At 39.5% G+C, this 23516-nt stretch overlaps 1 protein-coding gene across 7 annotated transcripts in view; it reads right to left on the bottom strand.

Moving 5' to 3' along the window:
• VTI1A (vesicle transport through interaction with t-SNAREs 1A) overlaps positions 1–23516 on the bottom strand; it is a 361308-nt gene that overhangs the window by 136434 nt on the left and 201358 nt on the right. For 5 of the 7 annotated variants that reach the window (XM_058697777.1, XM_058697778.1, XM_058697780.1 and 2 more), the window contains 2 exons: positions 15837–15907; positions 15106–15167 (listed from right to left, as the gene is read on the bottom strand). In XM_058697777.1, coding sequence (XP_058553760.1) covers positions 15106–15167; positions 15837–15907 — 133 coding nt within the window. Of the gene's footprint in view, positions 1–15094; positions 15168–15836; positions 15908–23516 lie in introns of all 7 variants that reach the window. The other 2 variants (XM_058697781.1, XM_058697783.1) reach the window with 1 other exon arrangement.

The raw sequence follows: 23516 nt of genomic DNA, 5'->3' as shown, positions 1-23516 counted from the left end.
CTTTTAACTTTGCCGAGGCAAATGTTACCCTTCCTTCAAGGGCCATGCCATCCATGAAACTCACCCGGATTACTCCAAGCTGCCGGTGATCTCCAGACTCCAGGAACTGTGCACTGAGGTCTGTGATCACCAAACATCTTGAGTTAGCCCTTCTTCTGCCCTCCTTATCTCTTTCCGACTAGGGTGTGGGTTTTCTGAAGGCAAGAGTCATCTTGATACATCCTTACATACCCAGGAAACTTCTTTTCACGTGTTTGTGGAGTGAATTACCATTTTCCTAATAAATGGTTCCCAGGATAGGAGCATTAATAGGGGAAATCGGTTCCTGTAGGTAAGTAGTCTTTATCGCTGGAGATTCGAGTTTTCCCCAAGAGGGACAGAGAAAGGAAATGAGGAGTAAGGAAATGTGTGAGGATGCCTGGCTTACAGTAGACAGGCTTGTGTGAGGCTGTCATGATGGCCAGCACCGGCAAACAGGCCTTGTCTTCAGGATGCATCAGTAGACGCCATCAGTGAATAGAGATGCCACGGTGGACTTTTCCCAGGCAGTATTTGGAATGACCCCCTAAATCATGCCTCACTATATTACCGAGAGGGACACTTAAACCTCAAAGAAGATTCATCTAAAGAAACTGGCACGTGGGATTTCATTTTCCCTAAGGCTTCCATGCCTTATGTAGTAAATCATCAATAGTTAAATAGCAACAGTTAAAACAAGACCACCCAGGCATACAGGCCCAAGGGTTGAGCTACAGAAATGGTCCCCTTATCTAGGGCAATTTTAAAGATCACTCACAGTTTCCAGTTTAAAACGGTGCCTGGTTGATGGCTCCTGATGTTGCATCTATCAAAGGACCCATTAAATTGGGATGGAAAAATACAAGATGATAATTTACAACACCAAAACTGACATCACAAATTGCCAGCGCCTGGAAGGATTTTTCTACCACTATTAAAAAAAAAAAAATGAATTGGGCTGAAAAATGTAAGCAGTAGTCCACCCTCCACAAAGTCTGCTACTAGGTTAAAAATGCAACGTCTGTAACAAGCAGAAACTGAGCAGTTGTCTCTCTCATGAGTGGATGCTGCAATTTAGGAGGTATTTGGGCTGTTGTTTTCATTCCTCCTCCTCCATGTTCCGCACCTTGTTTCTCTTCTACAGCCAGTAAGAAACTAGAGTTCCCAGGGAAACAATAAATCAACATTGAATGGCAGTAGGAAAGGTATGGTGTAAGGTGCTGAACCCTGGGAAGTGTGGCCTTCCTAAGTACAGTGTGCCTATATCTGGTGGCGGAGGAGCTCGCAGTTGAGCATCCACACACCAGACATTTTTTCATCCCAGAGTCATGGAGTTGGGGAAAGAAGAATTCCCATTTCATTCCCATAAAGACAGTCCCGACAAAAAGGACTATCTTTAGACAGAGCTGAGCATATAAAGCTGCCATCCACTTGCAGATCCAAGAGAGGGTTGGTTTCAAAAAGTAACCAAACCACACAAAAACTCACAACAACACGAGGACAATGGAAAAAAAGATCCTACAAAACAAGGGAAAGAAAATGAGACCTTAAGGTTCAGAGGAAGAACGTGATTCTTCATATACATCCGAATCATATACTTATCCTGAAAAAGTTACTTGAAGAAATATCCCCAATGACTACAAAATTAGATCAAGGGTGGCAAAGTCACCAATGAGATAAACACTGATTCTCTTCAAGGATGCCACCCCAAGAAATTAATACATTCTATGAACGCAGACACATGGCATCAGTGTATAGCAGGAGTCGGAAAACACCTCCATGTTTGGGGCGCCTGGGTGGCTCAGTCGGTTAAGTGTCCAACTCTTGCTTTCAGCTCAGGTTCATCTCATGGTCTGTGCATTTGAGCTTCACATCGGGCTTTGCACTGACAGTGCAGAGCCTGCTTGGGAATCTCTCTCTCCCTCCCTCTCTGCCCCTCCCCAACTCTCTCACTCTCTCAAAATAAATGAATAAACTTTAAAAAAAAAGTTTGAAACTCTTAAAAAAAAAAAAAAGAAAAAATCTCCATGTTTAACGTAAAGGAAATAATCCTATGAGAGAATATTATACCACTGTTATAAATAAGGATTACAGAGTTTTTTATGGCATGGGAAAATGCTTTTAATATAATCTTAATGTATAGAGTGGGATATAAAATTGTGAATGTTGTATGACCTCAATGACAGAAATAAAATACACGGGAAAATACATAGAAAAAGCTTGGAATGAAATATGCCAAAACCTTAGAGTTCCTATGTTTTCACCAGTGTGATTATGGATGACTTTCTCCCTATTTCTTGATAAATTTCTTTCTCTACAAAATAAGGGGCTTTAAAAAAAAACTTTTATTACTAGAAAATACTTTTTTTAATTAGGAAAAAAATATAAATATGTGAAGACAATGTGGAAACAGAAATATGTGTAAGATATAATATCAAGTGAGAAAAGCATAGAATATTATACATAGATCATGACTGAAAAACTGCCAGGGAACATCTGCATCAAAGAAGGTAGTTTGTTTCAAGGTGGGGGGCTAAAAATGATTTTTTATTTAAAAAAATTACCTTTATTATTACTAGTTTGTGTTTTACAGCAAAAGTGTAATTTAAAAAGAGTGCCCCGGGGGCACCTGGGTGGCTCAGTAGGTTAGGCATCTGACTCTTCATTTTGGCTCTGGTTATGATCTGAGGGTTCGTGAGTTAGGGATTGGTGAGGGCTTTGGATTGGCTCTGTGATGACAGTGCAGAGCCTGCTTGGGATTCTCTCTCACCTTCTGTCTCTGTCCCTCTCCTGCTTGTGCCTGTGTTCTCTCTCTCTCTCTCTCTCTCTCTCTCAAAATAAATAAATAAACTTAAAAAAAATAAAAAGAGTGCCCCAAATAAAATACGTTAGCTACATCCTCAGTGTGGCGGCATTACAGAAAAGAAATCTCTGAGACCAGCAACTACTTTCTAGCCACAGTTTCCCAAAGACCACTCAGGTTCACTTTCATGTACCAACCAATGACCGTTACTACAGCTTAGGCTAAGCCCTTGGCTTATACTCTATGGATAGAATGCTCATGAATATTTGGTGATGAACAAACGCATGAAAGAAGAAAAGCCTATTCCACTTTATAGGCACAGCCTTTGGTAAAAAAAAAAAAAAGTTTCTTTACATTCATTCAGTTTTTACAGTATTTCCAATGTTGAAAACTACAAGGATGCTTTGCTTCAGGAACACTCATTCATTCATCATAGATTACATGCTCCATGGAAATCCAGTTGGAGCCAAAACCTGGTGCCATATTTTTATTTCTCTTTTTCCATTTCAAAAGAAAAAGCTGTAGTTAATTCTAATTTTCCTGCAGGCAGAAGGAAGGGGAACTTTTTATGTATGTGAAAGAATGGCACCCCCCCAGCCACCTGAGGACAGTTCCTCCCAGGAACACCTGTTTGCTCCAATTGAAGCCTGTCCAAATTGAGTCCTGGGGATCAGAAGCTTGCTCTTCAAATGTCCCACCATTCTACAATATTTATTCCCCACCTGTCTGATGGCCGTGATAGCTTGGGAATGCTCCAGCCAGGGAAAGCTGTTTCTTGGCCCTGACATGGCAGAGCTAACAGCAGCTAATGTTCACCCAGAATCTGGTCTGAATCCAGTTGCCCCAGAGTTTAAAAATGCCTTTTCCCCCCCCTCCTTCTCCTTTTCATAGTCTACCAGGCTTAGCAAAAGTTCTTAAGGAGGAAGAGGTAAATAATTTTTCATCTTCATACCAACACATTGCAAAACCAAGTTACACCTTTCACTCTTTGTGAAATCTGACTTTTGGGTTTTCCACTCCTAGTCATATTAAATAGCTGCCCAATACTAAAAATGAAGATTAGTAAATTATTTTCTCCAATAAGAGAACTATTAAAACCCAGAAGGTAAAATTTAATAAAGACGATCTAGACACATAATTTAACATGTAACTCAGGGAAAGAAAAAGATGCCCACATCAAACTCCAATTATAGTAGTGAAATAATGTATTATTTAAAAAATTCTGGCCATGAGAAAACTGTACATTTGAAAAGCTTACATAAAGCCTTCTAAAATAAGAGACCTTTTATCTCTTCCACATCCATGAGCTTGAAAATACTTTATCTATGCAATTTCAAGGCACATAAAAACCTCAGTGAATAAATAAAATGTTCTTTTTTTCCTTTATACAGAAGCTTTAAAAATTATCCATATAAATAGCTTGGCCTTGAACAAACAGATTAAAAGACCTAACAGGCTATGGTTTCAGATCATGTATACAGAACAGAGAATGAATGCTTTTCTTTATTGGCTGTGCAAGTTTCCTACTAACTAAATTTCTAGTAGCCCATTTGATGAGAAAGATTTAATTGGAATATATGAAAAAAGTCAGCATTTTAAAGTGACATGCTTTATTATTTTATCAAATAATTAATATACCAAATAAAATAGTCATTGCACTCTGCCAATGGTCTTTGCATCTACTTGTGGAATTTCAAAGGTTGTAAAATTTTATAAATATGTGATTTTAGCCAAGTGCGTGAAAATCTTCAATATCTTTCTAAAACTGGGGTGTCACACGTGGAGAGGTTTTTCACGAGTGTCTAGAAACAGGATTGTTTAGGTGATTTCAAGCTCACCTTAGCTGCTTGAAGAAAATCTTAAACTTCGTTGCAACTAAAAACAATTCTCACTACATCTTTGGATCATAATTACTTTATCAAAGAGCACAGTTACAGGTTGTTGGTTAACTTCCCACGTGCCCTGAACATGCCGGTAGCCGAACACCGGCCCAGAACATTCTAACTCTGTTGCTGGGAGTTACAACCTTAGAGCTGCCATGGAAAGGGAAACAGCAAACCCCACATGTGGGTTGAGAATCAGGTAGTAATTTTCAGACCCAGACACCTGCCACCTCCTCTATAAAGTCTCCCAGGGATTTCTCTTTTCTGTCACCACCTACTACATTTACCTCTCAGTTACCACACAGCACAAGTTACTATGTATTGTTGTTTCTAAAAGATACTGAACTGCGACTAGAGTTCTGAGTCTGTTGAATCTCCAGTGTTAACATATTCCCTTTACACGGTAAACATTAAATATTTGCTTTTGAAGATGTTCCGTTGCTGTTACTGCTAAAATGCTGCTAAGAACATGGCTTCTGTGACTAAAACCAGGATATGGGACCAAGTTCTGCCCCATCTGGGTGGAATGACCTTGGGCAAGACTCAACTATGGCAGGAGTCAATTATCTGTAACATAAGGATAACAGTGACAATACCAATCCACAGAGTTCTTTCCAAGATTACATTACATGAAATAATGTATGTGAATGGGCCTTATAAATCATAAGGCCATATATAAACTTTATTTGCTGTGACTATCTTTAAGGACGTATTTTTGATACATGATCTGATTTCCCGGGGAAGACATTCTATAAAGTTTCTTGCTAAATTTTGCGGAAAATTCAAAATAAGCACATCCGGTAGGTCAACACATTTCAAATATGTGAGAACAGAAAAGTAAGTAAGTGGAATTTAGTACACAGTTCTATTACCATGTATCATTTCTCAGTTCTTTGGAATTGGTTGTGGATTCCTGGAAATTTTGTGGAAAATTCCCAGAAAGATACATACACATGCATATGCAAACATTTTCAAGAAAATTCTGGTGGTTCAGAGACTCTGTGAAGTCCACCCCGGGATAGGGGCTGTTGCCCTGGGGCTTGAGACAGACGGTATGATTTCATGAAGAGTACTCGAGGACCCAAATTCAGACGCCTTTGGCTGATTTGGGAATTAAAAGGCTGATAGTTTTTTCTTCTTCATCATAAAATCATTAAGGCATTGGAAGTGGAAAGCAGATTTGCTTTTTTCTAGGTAAAATGTAATTTCACAGGAGACAAGAGTGCTGTTGTTAAATAAATTCCAAAGCCTCTTCAACCCTCTTTGTAAATTTTTAGTAAAATTTATCATTCTGTCATTTTCTCCACTGATACTCACACTTTAGTTCCAAAGTTCTTTACATAACTTTGCAAAGAAGTCACCAGCTTTTTAAATAGGGCATTGAGGCTTAAAAAAAAATGATGATGCCTCCTCTCATTTCAGCTTCTATCTTGTCCAAAAGCGTTAGAGACAATTTAAAATGAAAATAAAGACAAATAAAAAATAAAGACAACCTCAACTAATAGCAGCAAGGTGGCTGGTATTTCCTAAACTTTTGTAGTTTAGGAACGGTTTTAATTATACTTTAGGATATTGAATATATTTCTTTACAGTGTTTTTTTTTTTTTTTGGTTGTTGTTTTGTTTTGTTTTCCCCTTAAAAGCAAAGAATTCTTTCTTAATACCTAGATGACAAGGTCTCAAGATGTACACAGTTGTTTCTTATTATGGCTTCCCTGGAAAACATTTCTGGGAAAGCACAATTCCCAGCCACTTACTTTGTTTACAACAGACAAGACTGCTTGTGTGGTATAAATAGGAGTCTGTCCTTAAATGTTGTTGAAAAATAAAATGGAACCATGAAAGGAGCCATTTCCTGCCTCAAAGGTGGCTTAAAAAAATTCTTAGCTACTTTAGGAACAGCACCAAAGCATAAATAATAATTATCAATCACCACACAATAAAAGACTAATTTTACCAAAAAAAAAAAAAAAAAAAAAAAAAAAAGCAGGGGGGCGGGGAGAGAGAGAGAAAGAAAAAACAACAACAAGCTGCGTATTCCAGAGATGCCCTCAGAATTGTCAGCATTGGAAGGTTTTCTTATCCCGCAAGATTATGAAACCCCTTTTTGTCCTCCTGCATTTGTGATGTATATCTATAACTCGTTCTTGTTTGTGCAGATAAGCCTTGCCTTGTCTCCCTAACTGCACTTTCAAAAGGAGCTTCACAGTCGTTTGACTTTTGATCTGGGTAGCAGCTAGCTCGACCACCTGCACTGTGCATGAGCTGCTGCTACTGAGCTGGCTTTGTCCCATCTTCCAACACAGCGAGCCTTTTAAAAGTGGTGTGTGAATACACTAATTTACAATGTGAGCGTTCAAACAAAAAAATATGGTGGCGGTGGTAGCGGTGATGGCGGCAGGGGCAGCGAGCAGAAGGGGGAGATTTGTGAAGGGAGAAGCCCCGGACACTCGCTTTATAAAGTTCAGATATTGTTCGCTGCCTCTGGCATTTAATGAAACAGATGGCCAAAGGCCTCCCTCAACTCACAATGGAGCAGACAGTGGTGTAATGGTGCGGGGGCCTGGAATTGTAAAATGCTATTTGGTGATGGTATATGTTAATAAATAGCCATTTACAAGGGGGGCCGAGGGCTCCATTACTTGTTTATAAGGAAGGCCTAGGGCTCCTTGCTTCGAGTTAACAGCTCAAGGCTGCATTCAAAGAAGGCATTGATGGTGAAGGTGAAGTGCAGCCTTCATATTCTACATAGCGCTCAAGAAAGGCGTGTATCCTGGGGAAAAAAGGAAAAATCATAAAAGAAAAGTAATTCAAGAATGAGGTCAAATTGTGGCTCACAACCAAGGAAAATATAAGATGCTTTCCCATTGTGATTAAATAATGGACAGAAATATTGTTCTTGTGATGCGGCTTATTTTATCTTTGAATGAACATGTTTACGTGGTCACTGAAGTGCAACAGATCAAAACCTGCAGGGTTTCAACTACATTATCCCCCGTGAACCTACACAGCAACTGTGAAACTATTCTCAGCCCTTTTTCCAAAGGTTATTCACCAATCGGGCCGATGCCAGGGTAACGTGACCCTGGGCTAAATGTGATGAGGTTCCTGACTGCAAGTAGCTTAGAGTCCAGTCCTAAGGACCGTGACAAGAGCTGGATCTACAGAAACTCCGCGTTCCCTTTAAGGCGGGAATGTGCCTGGGAACTGTCACCACCTCCCCAAAACCATTCCTTCCAGGGCCCATCTCTGTGGCAAGAAAGGTTATGCCTGACTTCAACTAAATGTTATTTTCACCTTATAAAACACTGTGAATCCTCTGACAGTGCTTTCTGCTTTGCTCTCAGAGAGGATTTTCTACCTGTCTGGATATCTGTACAGGAGTTTGTTGAAAGTCTATGCTTAGGCGGCACTTTATTTCTCTTTCACTTGGATTTCCCCCCCGTATTTGTTTCAGCTGGTTGCACAATGTGGTGGGGAGCTGTAGAAAATTCTTTGAGGGAGGAAATAGGGGATAAAAAAGGTCTAGAAGAAAATTAGGAGGTGTAAGACATACAAGTACAATAGACACAACGCAAAGCAGAAGATGTTAATGCCTTGTAGGAATAAATGACTGTGAAGAATCAGACCCAAGACAGATCATTTCTGGCTGAGAGACTGATAAAGGCTTGATGGACAGAGCGGTATTCCAGGTGAGATACAGAGTACAGATAAAAGTTTATCTAGAATATTCTGAAGATACTATCTGTTGTTTTTGCTTACCCAGTTTCTATTCCCCTTTCTAGTAAAAGTTCCTGAATTTTTCTGAGGAAACTAGGCTTTGTCTATTCTCAGACCGAGTGTCCACCCCCTGCATGAGGTCCCAGGTCTAAAATGACAAATCATAGATCAATGGGATTTTTACCCAACCAGAGCGAAACTAGAACCAGGAAGACTCCATGCTATGACTCCTATTGGAACTAGTGGGGGGGGAAATGGCTACGTTCAATGAGTGTCGCTGAGAGAGCTGGCAAAAACTGTCTCTACAAGAGAGACCCGTGCACAAGACAGCCAGGCTGAGAGATGGAGAGAGCAAGACCCAGTCCTGACACTGCTATCAGAACCTTAGAGTCCACTGTGTTTGAAGTTGCTTCTGCCCTTGAACCATTAAGATGTATGTGGTATATGTTTCTTTTTGTGGCTTATGGCCAGCTTGATCTGGGCTTCTGTCACTTTCATCCAAAAGATTCTTGACGATAATAGGTGAGAGAAGGAGGATATCCAGGTAGAAGTAACAGAAAAAACAAAGATATAGGATAGGTGAATAACCGGTTAGGGCTGGTTTTGGAGATGGGAGGTAATTAACTTCAGTAGAGACACGGGTCTATGCAACAGGAGTAAAGGCAAAGGAAGCGAGAATGTTCACTGAAAGACCTTCGGGGTTAGACTAAGGAGGACATGGGTCAGCGGGCAGTGGGGAACCGCAGGCGATTTCTAGGCAGAAAGGAAGCAGTGCTAGTTTTGCACTCTGCAAGATAAACTGGCCGACAGTATTTAGAAGAACCTAAGAAGGGGAGAAGAGGCATAGGGACCGACCAAGAGGCTCCCTTCTCTAAATAGTCCAAAGAGAGGGAAGGATTGAGCGCAGAGGATCTCTCTGCTCTGAGCAGTACCCTAGCGCTCTGGAGTGGTTCAAGCAGCACTGCCCGGTGACGGTCACAGACTGGGGGGTGGGGGAAGAGCGGGAGCACCAGCACTGAGACAGGCATAGTTTTATTTCTATTACTACTAAGTTTTAATTTTATAACAATTATTTGGGAGGTCTGGCAGTGGAAAAAACGACAGTTTAAACATATCCATTGGAAATTCACTGACCTAAAATAACTACTAATTATCACGTTGATTTCAGAGTTTGCCCCCAGGCTTTTTTCTTTCTTTTCTTTCTTTCTTTCTTTCTTTTTTTTTTTTTTTAGCAATGATGATGAGGACAACAAACATTTTTGCATTTATTGAGCCCTTACTGTGTAACAGACACTGTTGTGTGTACGTTACACGTATTGACTCATTTAACGCTCATAACAATTTGTGAGATAGGGACTGTTGTCTTCCTTCTTTTATAGAGGGGGAAACTGAGGCATAGAGAGTGGATTCTTGTCAAAGGTTCATAGCTAGAAAGTGGCAGGTCCAGTGTGGCCACAGAGCGTACCCCTTATCCATTGAGGCATATGCCTCTTGATGCAAATGCAGGAATTTCGTTTTGAATAGTCAAACAAAACCAGATTGCTTTCTCCAGTGAGGATAAGGCCCCAGAGATATAAGGTGAGATATACGACAAATTTCCTCGCAATGATACTTGCAGAATACTGGAGGTAAGGGAGATTATAGATTCATCTCTAGTTAAGGCCCCACAGTCTGTGGTCAAAAATAAAATAATCTTAAAGGACTCCTCAAAAACACACCCCCCTTGGACACCATTGGTACACAACAGCTTCCCTTTCTACAAACACCAGGCCCATCTTAGCTGGTGGGGTCTGGTGGGGTTTGTTCACTGCTTTCTGCTCATCTAGCAAGGCTGTCTGACTATCTGTGAGCAACAGCTGGAAAAAACAGAGAGAGACAGAGCGTGAACAGGGGAGGGGCCGAGAGACGGGGAGACACAGAATCCAAAGCTGGCTCCAGGCTCTGAGCTGTCAGCAGAGAGCCCGACGCGGGGCTTGAACTCACAAACCACGAGATCATGACCTGAGCCGAAGTTGGACGCCCAACCGAGGGAGCCACCCAGGCGCCCCTCTTTAAGAAAAAATTTGTTTACTAAACAAACAATTTTTTTTTTTTTTTTTTCTATTTCCATTGCTTACAGATCTTGTGTTGGTATTTCTGGTATGCTTACCCTTACGGATCATTTTGATAGTACATTTAAATTTTCCAGATGTTTTACCTGTCATTCTACCAAAGCAACAAAACCATGTTTAAAATGAAAATGTGACAGCGATAGTAGGTGGCACACTACTGAGGTGGTCACTCCCCAGACTGGCTCCAAAGTAGTTCTAACAAAAAAATACATGTAATAAATAATAACACATGAATAGTGCTTGCTAGGCCAACAGCATTTAATACTACCTGGTTTGTGTAGCTTATAGACTAGTTACAAAAGGCCTCTCACCAGTTACATGCTTTAACAAGTTACTACACGCATTCTGGAAGAATAAGCAAGAATTCACTGTTTGAAGGAAACATTGTTTTTATTTTTTAAATTCAAAAAAATTGAAAAAAATTAAAATAGTAGAGGCACACACAGGGAGCGGATGGGAGAGAGGAAATTATTTGATATTAAGGTAATCATATAGAAAAAGACGTTTTAAAACTATTACATACGCCATTTCTTTTTGTAAGCCTTTTGTCAGCCAACATAAACTTGTAGAGTGCCCTCCAAATTTATGTCAAAGGAGATCTCAAATTATAACTGTTGTATTCCCAAGATACTTTTAGAAACAAATATACTGTTACCAATAAATTATTCACTCTTCAGAGGTAAAAAAAACAAAAACAAAAAAACCCCCCAAAAAACCAGAATCATGATGTCTTTTGTTTTCTGACTGAAAATGTCAAAAACTGCTATTTTTATTTTCACTGATTGCCCACTCTGTTTGCTCTTTAAATGTACAGGAAATAATACACACACAAACGTGCATATACGTGCAAGTTTATGAAGAGCAACATCTAAGCCTCTCAGTGTTATTTGTGACACCTCAAGACAACCCCAGTTGCAATAATCACATTTTGTGAGAGTCCGTGAAAAATTCATTTCTTCGGCTCCAGTCACCACACGAATAGCCATTTGTTTCATGACCATTTTCGTTATTATCTGGATAGCACTTTATTTAAAACTCTGTCTATAGGGTCAGGAAATGAGCCGTTTGTCCCTAGCCAGCTCTCTATCTTCTGTCAAGACAGAAGAAAAATTACTTTCCAGGAAATCAGCTATATCTGTGTTCTGATGTCAAGTTTCACTATCATAATTTTGAATGGGCCAATTTTCTCCTTTGCGTTCTCCTTTTTGGTAATATAGCAACGTTACAGGAAGAACAATTTATTTATTTATTTTAGTTGAATCAGCTGCTGCTTCACTAAACTAGGTATGCCTCAGTGTTTTTTGCCTGGTTAGTTCCTTTCAAAGCTTGTTTATGATTCTATAAATCTCCTACCTCTCTAAACTTTTGAAACGTACTGGTTTTATAGCTAGTTAGATGATATTTTCTATTGGTTATTTGTTTCCCTGGCACCCTTTTTAACGACCAGTAAGCATTCGCTGGAGTTAAGGAATCCTCAGAAGTTTCCTTGAGAAGGAGGTAGTTCTAGGAATTCCCACAGTACGGATTCTCCAGCAGGACTGAGGGCAAGGATCGAATTGATTTCATCTGAGGATTCCCCAAGGCTTTGTTTCCAGGTGTTAAGTATTTACTGAGGAAGTGAATAAGCAGAAAGGAGAAAGGAAGGAAGGAAAGCAGGAAGGGAGAGAGAAAAGAAGGAAATAGATTTTTTTTTTTTTTTTTTACCTCATGTGATGGTAATAAAACATTAAAAAAGCATGAATGGTGGTGGCTGTCACTTACTCATTTTTATTTCCCTATCTGCTTTCAGTCCGTCATGCAGATAACCAGGTGGGTTTATATACAGACTTTGACATTGACGGAACATCGGTCTCACCTGTCTTCACCACAGGCTAAACAAAACAAAATGACCCAAATGAGGGGCAAAGGCCATCATTCTGTATATGGAACGTTTCCGTTCCATATACAGAATTGAAAGCAACCTAATTTAAAAAAATTAAAAATAATCAGCAACCTTTCCTCTAAATAAATTAATTCCTTGGTTTAGTATGTTAGTAGAATATTCTCGGTCATACACAATTCATCACATGCAAATAAATAAGCTCGTGTTATCTGGAGGTGGATGCCGACACTGCACGAGGAGCACGTTCATTCCCTTTACACACTTGTGAAGGTGACAGATGGGCGCGTGGCTTGGTATTACACCTTAACTTAAACGCAACTGCTGACGCACAACGTCGCGATGTGGTTTTGGTAACAGAATGTGATTTCTCTCTCTGAATTAAAATCTCACCAGTGCTGGAAGGGAAGTAAGTCCCTGCAAATGGGAGGGATGTAACAGAGGAAGCAAAAATCAGAGTATTCAATAAGAGACTTGGGGACATAAAAGCTGGTCCCATGTCTCTAGAGACTGTTTTTCCAGGGAATGATAAAAATAATGGAGTGAAGAAGTTGATCAGACATTTCTGCCTTTTCCCAAGACCAAAATAAACCGTGTATCAGGTGGGATAAGTAATTAGGAACCAAACAAAACCACCATCTGCCTTTGGTTCCCCCGAGACTCAGTGAAGGTACAGCATTAAGAGTATCTGGATACCTTGGCCGATACCAAGATCCTAGCTGAGTCTTGTAAAAAACACGATCGCTGCTATGCACAGGAGGGCCTCAGAGTTTCCTTGGCTCATCACAGCAAGGTGACGTCCACCTGAAGGTTTTTATTTCTATTCACTCTCTAGACAGATCCCAAAAGGAGATGAGTCAGTGATGGACTGAGTTTACCTACAAAGAGGACCCCAAGTGGGTTTCGGTGGAGTAATTTCCCTCTGTAGGCTTATGAAACAGGCGCGTTAGTATGACTGTCCTACAGAAAGCCCAGTCAAAGGTTGCAGGGCGTCTGCGCTTCACCCTCTCTAAATGACTTGCAAATTTATTCAAACACAATATGAGGAGACGCTTTATTTGCTGAAATAACTGTCTGCAGTGTCCTGCACAAAAGGGTGAGGTACATCAAGCAGAAACATGGACAGAAATACATTGGTTCAGAAACTCATAAATCCTTATTTGAATCTGCCAACCTGAAAGCCACGTAGAGCCCGCAGAAACTATTTTTCCTAAATGCTACATCTGATTAAGCCATACCATTAAATGACAGCTGAACTTTAACATTAATATGATATTATTTAAATAACTGCATGATTTTTTTTACACTAAAAATGATGAATGATTTCTGGACAGCTCAATTGACATAAACTCTTTAATGAGATTTGACAAAATGGAGACATAGGCAGAATACTCGTTACAGCTCACATCGCAGGGGCCCTCCCAGGGAAGCAATAGAGGATTTTTTTTTTTTTTCCTTTTTTTCATTTTTATTGTCTATAGGCACTGAACCCTTCCTCTCAATTGCCACTTCTCTGTGGATCTTGCGTTTTTCTAGGTCATTTATGTATTACTCTTAAGCAGAGGATTCAGTGGCTTATGGTGCTGAATTGGGACTGTGCCTGCAGGAAAATCAGGGGCCTGTGGAGTTAGGCCAGTGTTGGTTTGGAGTGTCCCAGGAACTTCAGGCTCAAGACCTATCAGCCTGATGGAGACCAAGCAACCCTACGACTGGGTCTTGTGCTGTCCATCACGAACACAGCAAACACACTTCTAGCGAATTCTTACATACAGATACATGATCAGAGAAGACTTTCCTTTCTCTAAATTAGTTGTCTCTATAGTGTCCATGCTAAAGGATTTCTTCTTTAAAATTCCAATTAAGCTGTTGTGGAGCGATTCTCAACCTTTCTCATTCACACTGCGAGCTACAGTTCTAAACTGAAGGCTGTGCTAGATGATAACCTTCCTTGGTAGATTCCGAACGTAAGAAAATGCCATGCTAAATACACCTACGTAAAAAATGTCTCTGACTTTCAGAACAGTGAAAACACATTTCTCACTCCCCTCCCCCAGAAACGTAGAATATAGAATATTACCCATATTCATCCACTTATTTCCGCATACTCTCCTGAATGTTTTCCATCAGTCGAAGGCTAGTCGCACACATAAAACATTAACATCTGTTCGCGCGCACATGTGAATTCATATTATTCAGATAATCTTTAAATTGTAAACATCATCTTTAAGTATATACACGACTGAAATGTTTCCCCAAACAGCGTCTCTTAAAAAAGAAATGAAAACAAGGCAACAGGGAGAGAGCAAAGTTAATACCAAGTGTGCTCATGATACTGGCAGGCCCGCATTCCTTCTAGGAGAAGGAGGCTATTGAAATAGAAAATAAAATCAGTCTGCTCCTGCCATGGGGACTTCCTCAGGCTATGAAAAAGTACTTCATGTCTAACCCTAATTTTTTCCATAGCTTGAGGTAAACCCCCTAGCTCAAACCTTCTCTCTAATCTAAGTTACTCAGTATGTGTCCCTGTCCAAACAAGAGTTAATATCAGTGCTCTGTCATTTCAAAAGGGTCTTGACACAGGGTACTAACAGCAGAGGCTCACATGCCTGGAAAATGCCCAGTTGCAACTAGATGAAAAACACAGTTTCAAAAAAGGGAGAGAGAGGAAGATAGGTCCCTACCTTGCTCTTACCTTCGCAACATCCCCGTCAGGACCCTGGAGCTTTTCCCCAAGTTAGCATCTGTTTCTCGAAGCTAGAAGGAGAAAAGCAGCATTAAAACAAAACAAAGTGAGACTTCATGCAGTTGGATCGTATCGAAAGTGCACTGGCAAGCAGGAGTTTTTCTCACGGATGAAAATCCAATTAATGAAAAAATACTTAACTACACTAAAATACACCTTGTTACCTACACAGTCTCTGAAAATTCTTTGATTTAGAAAATTACATGTAATAGATAATCCCAGGAGCTTTAAGCTGGATACTTGAACTGGCTATAAAAGCAAATGTCTTGCAGGCTGATAAAGTTGAATAAACATCTGGTAATTAAAATCCAATTTCGAATGTGCAAAGTCCTACAAATATAAACGGTAACGAAATGAACTAAGTGAAGATGAGACATCATTATGTTTACAGCTTTCACCCTGAAAGACTTGACATACTCCAAAATCTCCCTCATGACCTTCTCAGTTATAGAGCTAAATAAAATATCTACCTGGGGGCATTCTGGGATGGGGAAAGAAAGAGCATATTCTTTCTCCATTGCACACTCTTTTTTCTCTTCTCCTCTTACTCGACATCCCTCATCCACCCTTGCCTTTTTTATACACACTTGCATCTATGTCACTGTTACTGTCTATGCATGTGCCTTCTATGCCTTATTATTTACTGAACTTCTGAAAAAAACGGTATCACTTTTACTTACTCGTTCACGTGCTCGCTGTATCTTTTCTCTGTCGTGACTGAGGTTTTCCAACATCTCCTGGCCAATTTGCTCTATGGAAAAGGAAAGTTGGGGGATGAAAGGCAACTTTGGGTATAAGTGGGAACAACCCCCAGAAGTACCAAAATGGCAGCAGGCCCAGAGTTAATGTTCAATAACTGTACATTACATACTGGATGCATAGTTCAATTCATGTACTTGAAAAATATTTAGAAAGTATTTAATAAATTTACCTGTATATCTTAGATATGATTAGATAGAATTTACAATTCAACCTATAGAACATAACCAAAAAGGTGGTGACGATTGAGGTGATATGTCTTGCAGAAGGCCACCTCGGCATATTTGTTATCCACCGAGATGGAGAGCCCAGGTTCGGTGGTCTTCCTATCATTTTATCAACATGGAATCTAATCTTTGGTTTTGCAGGTTATTACTAATGTTGATGATTCTACTCTACCTCCCCAGCTTTATTATTGCACTGCTTTGCATAGGTAAGTGAAACTCCATTTAGAACAATCTGATTTTAATGTATTTGCCCCACGTGCACCGTCCTTGTTCTCTCAACTACTTCAGCTTATTGTCAGTGGAACTCTCTCCAGGCTTCTACTCTCTGGAAGCAAGAGCTCCTTTAGCATATTCTCAGCCGTTGTGGATACTTGAGTCACGATGAGGTGCACTTCACACATGGCTGAGGAGCTGTGTGAAGCTCAAGCTGCAGACAGAACTCCCATTTATACAGGAATAGGCAGGTTAGAACATTCGTTAAGAAGCACACTGCTGAGCTCCAACGAGGTTTTCCTCTGCCATGATCATCCCATTTGGTTGGCACTGGTTGGCTCTCCTCCTTTGACAAGACTGTAGGTATGTCCTAACCTGACAAATAATGCAGCTGCCTTGAATAATTTCTTTTCCAGACTCATTCTCCATCACCTGGGAGGTACCTTAGTCTATAACAGAAGAATGACAAATCTGACTCCCTTGTAATGTTGGCAACCCACCTAACTCCTACATTCTGACAATCACATACCCACATTTCCTTTTTTTTTTTTTCTTTTGTATTGTCTTTTCTCTTTACCCATAACCTATAACAACAGTTATCTCTGGCTTATAAATTTGTTGAGACACTCAATAAGAATCTATTACAGTGATAGCAAATAATTTAATATAATCATTAGGAAATCACCATGGTAGTTATTTGGCTCAGATATGTACATTAGCCAACTTTTTAGAGGGACATCCTAAAAAACTGTGGAGCAGTGGTTAGACCATATTGAGAGCTTGGGCTGGGAACTCACACTGCTCGAGCCTAATCCCCAGTGCTGACCTTGCATACATCACCTGACCTCGTTGTGCTTTAGTTCTTCATCTCTAAAATGGAAGGAAGATCATTCTATGTCATAGGGCTATGTCATGGCAAAGGTTAAATAATTCAGCTAAATTATTTAATACAGTGACTGGCCTATAATAATAAGCATTTACTGAATGATGATGATTGATACTAAAAAAACCAATGGACTGTTATGAGCTGGGCCCCCTCCAATCTTAGGTCTACCACAAACCACTTGAACTGGGTATCACAAGATAAAACATCTGTCCTACATTTCTCACAAAATTGTTGTAATAGTCAAATGAAATTAACCTAAGTAAAAATGTTTTGAAAGCCATACGATACCATACATACAAATGCATGTCATAGTATAATACATGGGAATCAATGCACTCAATGAAAAATCATAAAGTTCCTACTCTGTGCCAGGTGTAGATGCTGGGGACATGGGCAGTAAAGGAGATCAAGTTCTGCACTCATGAACTTTTGTGTTACGAGTGAAGATTTGGCAGCTAAAGGGCAAATACTACACTAGAGTTTGTATTTTGTGGCACACCAGAAAAAGGACTGTATATTCATTTTTTAAATGTTTATTTATCTTGAGAGAGAGAGGAGCATGTGCATGTGCACAAGCTGGGGAGGTGCAGAGAGAGAGAGAGAGAGAGAGAGAGAGAGAGAGAGAATCACAAGCAGGCTCCACGCTGTAAGCAAAAAATCCGACTTGGGGCTGGATCTCACGAACTGTGAGATCACGTCCTGAGCCAAAATCAAGAGTCGACACTTAACCAGCTGAGCCACCAAGGCACCTCTGTATATTCCTTTCATGACAGAAAATCCAAGTAATAAAAAATGCTTAAATTCAATAGCATAAATATATTTTTGATACCTATACAAACTCTGAAAATTCTTTCCAGTATAGTGTCTTCCTAGTATAGTATTTCTTCTCAGATAGATGTTAGCTTTTCATTGATTCCATTCAATTGATACTTAAAGTAAATTGGATCAGATATGTGGCTCCCGGTAGAGGCACAGTAAAAGTGGAAGATGATACCAATAATAAAGAAGGAAAAAACAACTGGAGCTAACTTTTTCCTTTTTTTGCATATGAACTACAATATTCAATTCTGTTATACTATTAAGTGTTGCATTGAAATCCTTTAATAGAATTTAGCAATTTTAACTCACTTTAGCTAAAAATCTCAAATATCTATGGACACCATCAATACCTTAATCATTTTAGCAAAATACTACTTACGTAATATTTTCTCCTATCAAGATTAATGGCATTATAATATATAATTTCAAACAAATAGGAAATAGGTTATTATCATGTGTCTGTCACCAGCATAATGTTTCCAGTAAGTGTTTGTGGAAGGAAGCGATGAGCAATTGAAAAAAAGTACATGGAAGGAGTATATAAAGTGCATGAAAGGTTTGCGATATTCTTGCTCTCAAATCTCTGGCTTATAAATTTGTTGTGTGTGGCATCGGAGAAGTCAACATTGGAATGAATGTAGGTAACAGATCCACAATTCTATCAGGTTTGCTAGGGGAAAAATTATTCTGAATGGATCCACAGTCCGCTACTGAAGGAATCAACAAAACAAGGTAAAGAGCTCAGGCCTTATTCACGAGTTGTTAAATCACTCCCTCAACTCTCCTTGTCTCCTGGGAAATATCTCAGCATCCGAAGTCTTAACCCATCTGGCAAGAGAAGAGACACTGGCAAGAGTGCACACATCTTGGTCTTAATACACAGGTACCGTCCATTTGTTGGAAACAGAATTCTGTTTTTCATTTCTTACTTGCTACCTTCAATTTTATTTATTTTATGTTTATTTACATATTTTGAGAGAAACAGTGACAGTGTGAGTGGGGGAGGGGCAGAAAGGGAGACAGAGAATCTCAAGCAGGCTCTGCACTGTTAGCGTGGAGCCTGACTCAGGGCTCGAACTCATGAAACCATGAGATTATGACCTGAGCCGAAACCAAGAGTCAGATGCTTAACCAACTAAACCACCCAGGCGCCCCACTACCTTCAATTTTAATGCCCCAATAAAGAAAAGTCCAGGCCAGGCACATTAGAAATGCCCACGCTTATAGAATAAAAGGAAAAATTCCAGCAAAGTGATGTACGGTTTCTTCATTATGTGTTCTCCTACCCCAATCAAAGCAAGACAAAGATGGAAAGGATTATTCTTATTTTTAAAAATTTTTAAATTTAAAAATTTTGAAGTTTATTTATTTTTGAGAGAGAGAGGGAGAGGGAGAGTGAGCATGAGCAAAGGAGGGGCAGAGAGAGAGAGAGAGGGAGAGAGAGGGAGAGAGGGGGAGAGAGGGGGAGAGAGAGAGAGAGAGAGAGAGAGAGAGAGAGAGAGAGAGAGAGAGGGAGAGAGAGAATCCTAAGCAGGATCCATGCTGTCAGCGCAGAGCCCGACATGGGGCTTGACCTCGTGAACATGACCTGAGCTGAAGTCAAGAGTCTGACACTAAACTGACTGAGCCACCCAGGCACCTTGGGAAAGGATTATTTTTAAAATAATTTTTTAAACTATGTTGGTCGGAATAGTATTAGACATTTAGGGATTATTTTCTTAAAAAATTAGTAACACTGTTAGGTTTACTTTTCTTGAAAAATTTGACTGAAGATACAAGCATTCACCAAAACTCTAATAAAGAAAGGACACAAGCTTATAGGCCTAAACAAGTGCAGATCTGATATTCCCAGTCTATGGTTTTCAGTCCTTGAAACTTTCATAGTGCCTTTAGAATGGGAATAGCCACGCTGCCTCTACTGAGATAACTTGAGAAATCATAAATTTTATAAATACTGCACCTGTTGACTGTGAGGATGTTCTTGAGAGTAAGAAAAAAATGGGAAGCATAAAGAAAAATAAAAACTGATGCCACATGCTGGAATTCTAACATGTCAATATGAGCATGACAAATGAATTCCTGGAAAGAAAAGTGCCTTTCCTCCTCTTCTATCTTGTCCACAGGGGTCCTGGGAATTATCCTGGGAGTGTGGCATTCAAACTTACAAAGTGAGTTTTTGTTTTCAGAATTATCCAGAATGAATCATGTCCTTGGTCTACGGCCCCTTTTATTGGATTACAAACTGCAAAATGTGTTCTGGCTAACACTTCCTCTGTTTTTCAGTATATTTGGGGTGGGGTTGGGAGATATACACCGGGCATTCTACACTTTCCTGCCTCATGAGGGAAGAGGCAGGCAGGAAACTACAAATCTAGCAAGATACTTCCTGAAGGCCTGGTCTGGCATCACAAAAGATAAGACTTAGTTTGAGGAACCCATACCATGAAAAGCATCATTACTCTTCATTCCAAATAATAATGCCACCTGAACTATCATAAGACTGGCAATGGACAAACTTTAAAAAATAATTATTGGACTTGTATTTTGGAGATGGGCTGATTAAAATATTCTTATATGAAGGCAGAATTGACTCACATCATGGTATGGTATAAACATGACTGAAAGGGAAGGAGCTGCAGATGTAATTCATCAGAAAATGTTCCACTGATAATTCAAAATACTAAAAAAAATTTTAGTCATTATGCTACAAGCAGTACACTCGCCAGAAAAAAAAATGATCATTTTTCATCACACTTACATTTAACTCTCTTGTAGCAAACTTTATTAAGGATGTTGTTTCCAGCAAATTATTTTAAAAAGTGAAGACATCCAGTTGAGCTTACTTTAAAGAACTAAGATAAGGTAAGGTTATTTTCTGGTACTCAAAACTTCATTAGCAGTTTCAGTAACAGGTAGAAGGCATTCATAATTATCCAACTATTGTGAGCATATGGGGACTTCACTAAAATGCAGGACTGCATAGAAATACTGTAAAAGAACTATTTTCTGGAGCACGTGTTTTCATATGCACACTGCAGAGCACCAACCAGACAATTGAAAAACACAAAGTAATGTTTCCCAATAACTTGGAGTACTGAAATTTGGACCTGACTTTGGAAATTCTGGCCACCGAGTCTGATGAGAGTAAAAACTTACTGCTTTGGGAGAGCAAAGGAAGTCACACATAGTTTCCCAGGAGGGAGTAGCTCATGGGGTGGTTACTGACTCTGGTATCATGCCCTGAGTGTGCAGGTTATCCTTGGTATTGATGTCACTCAGATAGGTATAGTCTTTTAAATTCCTGACACCTGAAAAGGTAAGGAATCTTACCTTACCTTACATGATCTTTCATTATTTGACAATTCAAGACGTGTGAGGAACTTCTGCCTCCAGTTAGGATGTAGAAAGATGTAAATGACTCTCACAGAAACGAGAAAAGTCAGACAAAATAATCACCATTGTTGAATGGGCAAGTCCAATGTATGCAAGGAAGCTTTGATAGAGTCTAGAGAGAAACAAGCATCTCATATGTAAGTAAAGAGCAATGGCAATGTTCATACCTATGGTGAGTGCCTGATTTAAGTACAGGACTGCCAGGGAGAGACTGTTCAGGAATGAAGAGAAATCATTCCAAAATTATATGAAAATGTCGGTGTGTGAGACAGCATGAAACCTAGATGAGCTGTAGACACAAAACTGAATTGCTTGGTCTGGTAATTCTCCAATCTCCAAATTTGCCAAGGAAGGGGCATTACAGGAGGGACTGATTAGTAAAAAGAAACATCACATATTCCCACGTATTCTTGTGGTGCTTGTATTCTGAGACACCGTCAGAGTTAAGCCCAAATGTGAACCAAAAATATGGGAAACTGCAGACCAACTTACTCCCAGATCAAATACCAATAATATTAAACAACAACAACAATGACAAAGAGCTTAGACACAGGTTGGGGATGTACTAACCTCAGATGAGTACAATCTAATTAGAGATTCAGCTCAGCATCAACTCAATTTTAGAAAGAATCTGATCAATCCACTGATCAAATATAAGATAAAATGCTTTCAGAGAAAAATGAATTCATGATGTTTGTATTTCAGACTCTACTGTACTTTTTTATACTATGTCTAGAATACTATACACATTCCAAAGCATGAAAAAAAAATAAATAAAAAGGGTGGAAAAGAGAATAATAAAGTGAAAATACAGCCTATGGAAGTAGACCAACAGATGGCTTAGTTATTAGAGTTAGCAGATAAAGATTTTAAAACAAGTATCATAATAGTGTTCAAAACTATATTGGAAAATATAAGCATAATAGGTGAACAGATGGTTTCTTTTCAGGAAAGAAGTGGAAACTCTAAAAAGGAACAAAATGGGGCGCTTGGGTGGCTCAGTCGGTTAAGCGTCTGACTTCGGCTCAGGTCATGATCTCACAGTTTGTGGGTTCGAGCCCCAAGTCCAGCTCTGTGCTGACAGCTCAGGGCCTGGAGCCTGCTTCAGATTCTGTGTCTCCCTCTATTCTCAGCCCCTCTCTCACTTGTGCTCCCTCCCTCTCTCTCTCAAAAATAAATAAGCGTTAAAAAAATTTTTTTTAAGGGAACAAAATGAAATTCGAGAATAAAAAGATATAGCATCTGAAGCCAATTCACTGGATGGACCAGAATATCGTTCACTATACAAGAAAAGAGTCATTGAACTTGAAGACAGGTTAATAGAACTTATCCAGAGCATCAACAATTTGCGTGCTAATAACAGGTCGTCTTCTATACATACAATCAGACTCCCAGAAAAAGAGATTCCCCTCTGGGGAACAACAGGATGCAAGCATTATTTGAAGAAATAACAGTCAAAACTTTTCAAACTTTATTATAAAAAAAGTCAATCCACAGATCAAAGTAGTTCAACAAGCTCTGAGCAAGATAAATACAAAGAAAACCATACCTAGTCACATCATAGTCAAATTTCCCAAAACTCAAGATAAATAAAAAAATCTGAAAAGCAGCCAAAGGAAAGAACAAGATGACACGTGGGAGGGCAGTGGGAAGAATGAGGGCTGGATTTTCATCAGAAAACGATGCAAGAAGATAATGGAGCAGCATCCCAAGTGCGTGGGGGAAAAAAGCCATCCTACTCTTCTGCACTAGTGAGAATGTCCCTTAAAAGTAAGGTTCAATAAAATTAAGTTTAGATCATTTAAAACTGAGAGAATCATCCAGAAGCACTGAGCTACAAGAAATGTGAAGGGAAATTCTTCAGGCTGAAGGGAAATGACAGTGGATGGAAATTTGGATCTACAAAATTCAGATCCAAATAAAGTAAAAATAATAACAACATATGTAGAATTAAATATTGAAAACCAGAGCACAAAGGATGGAGAGTAGGTAAACAGAAGTATACTGCTGAATGGTTTTTAAGTTATATGTGAAGTGGCGTATTTATTCAAGGTAGACTGATA

This window comes from Neofelis nebulosa, chromosome 13 (assembly GCF_028018385.1).
Source record: "Neofelis nebulosa isolate mNeoNeb1 chromosome 13, mNeoNeb1.pri, whole genome shotgun sequence".
Taxonomy (NCBI): Eukaryota; Metazoa; Chordata; class Mammalia; order Carnivora; family Felidae; genus Neofelis; species Neofelis nebulosa.
The sequence above is the reverse complement of the archived record's forward strand: the minus strand, read 5'-3'. Positions and strand labels throughout refer to the sequence as shown.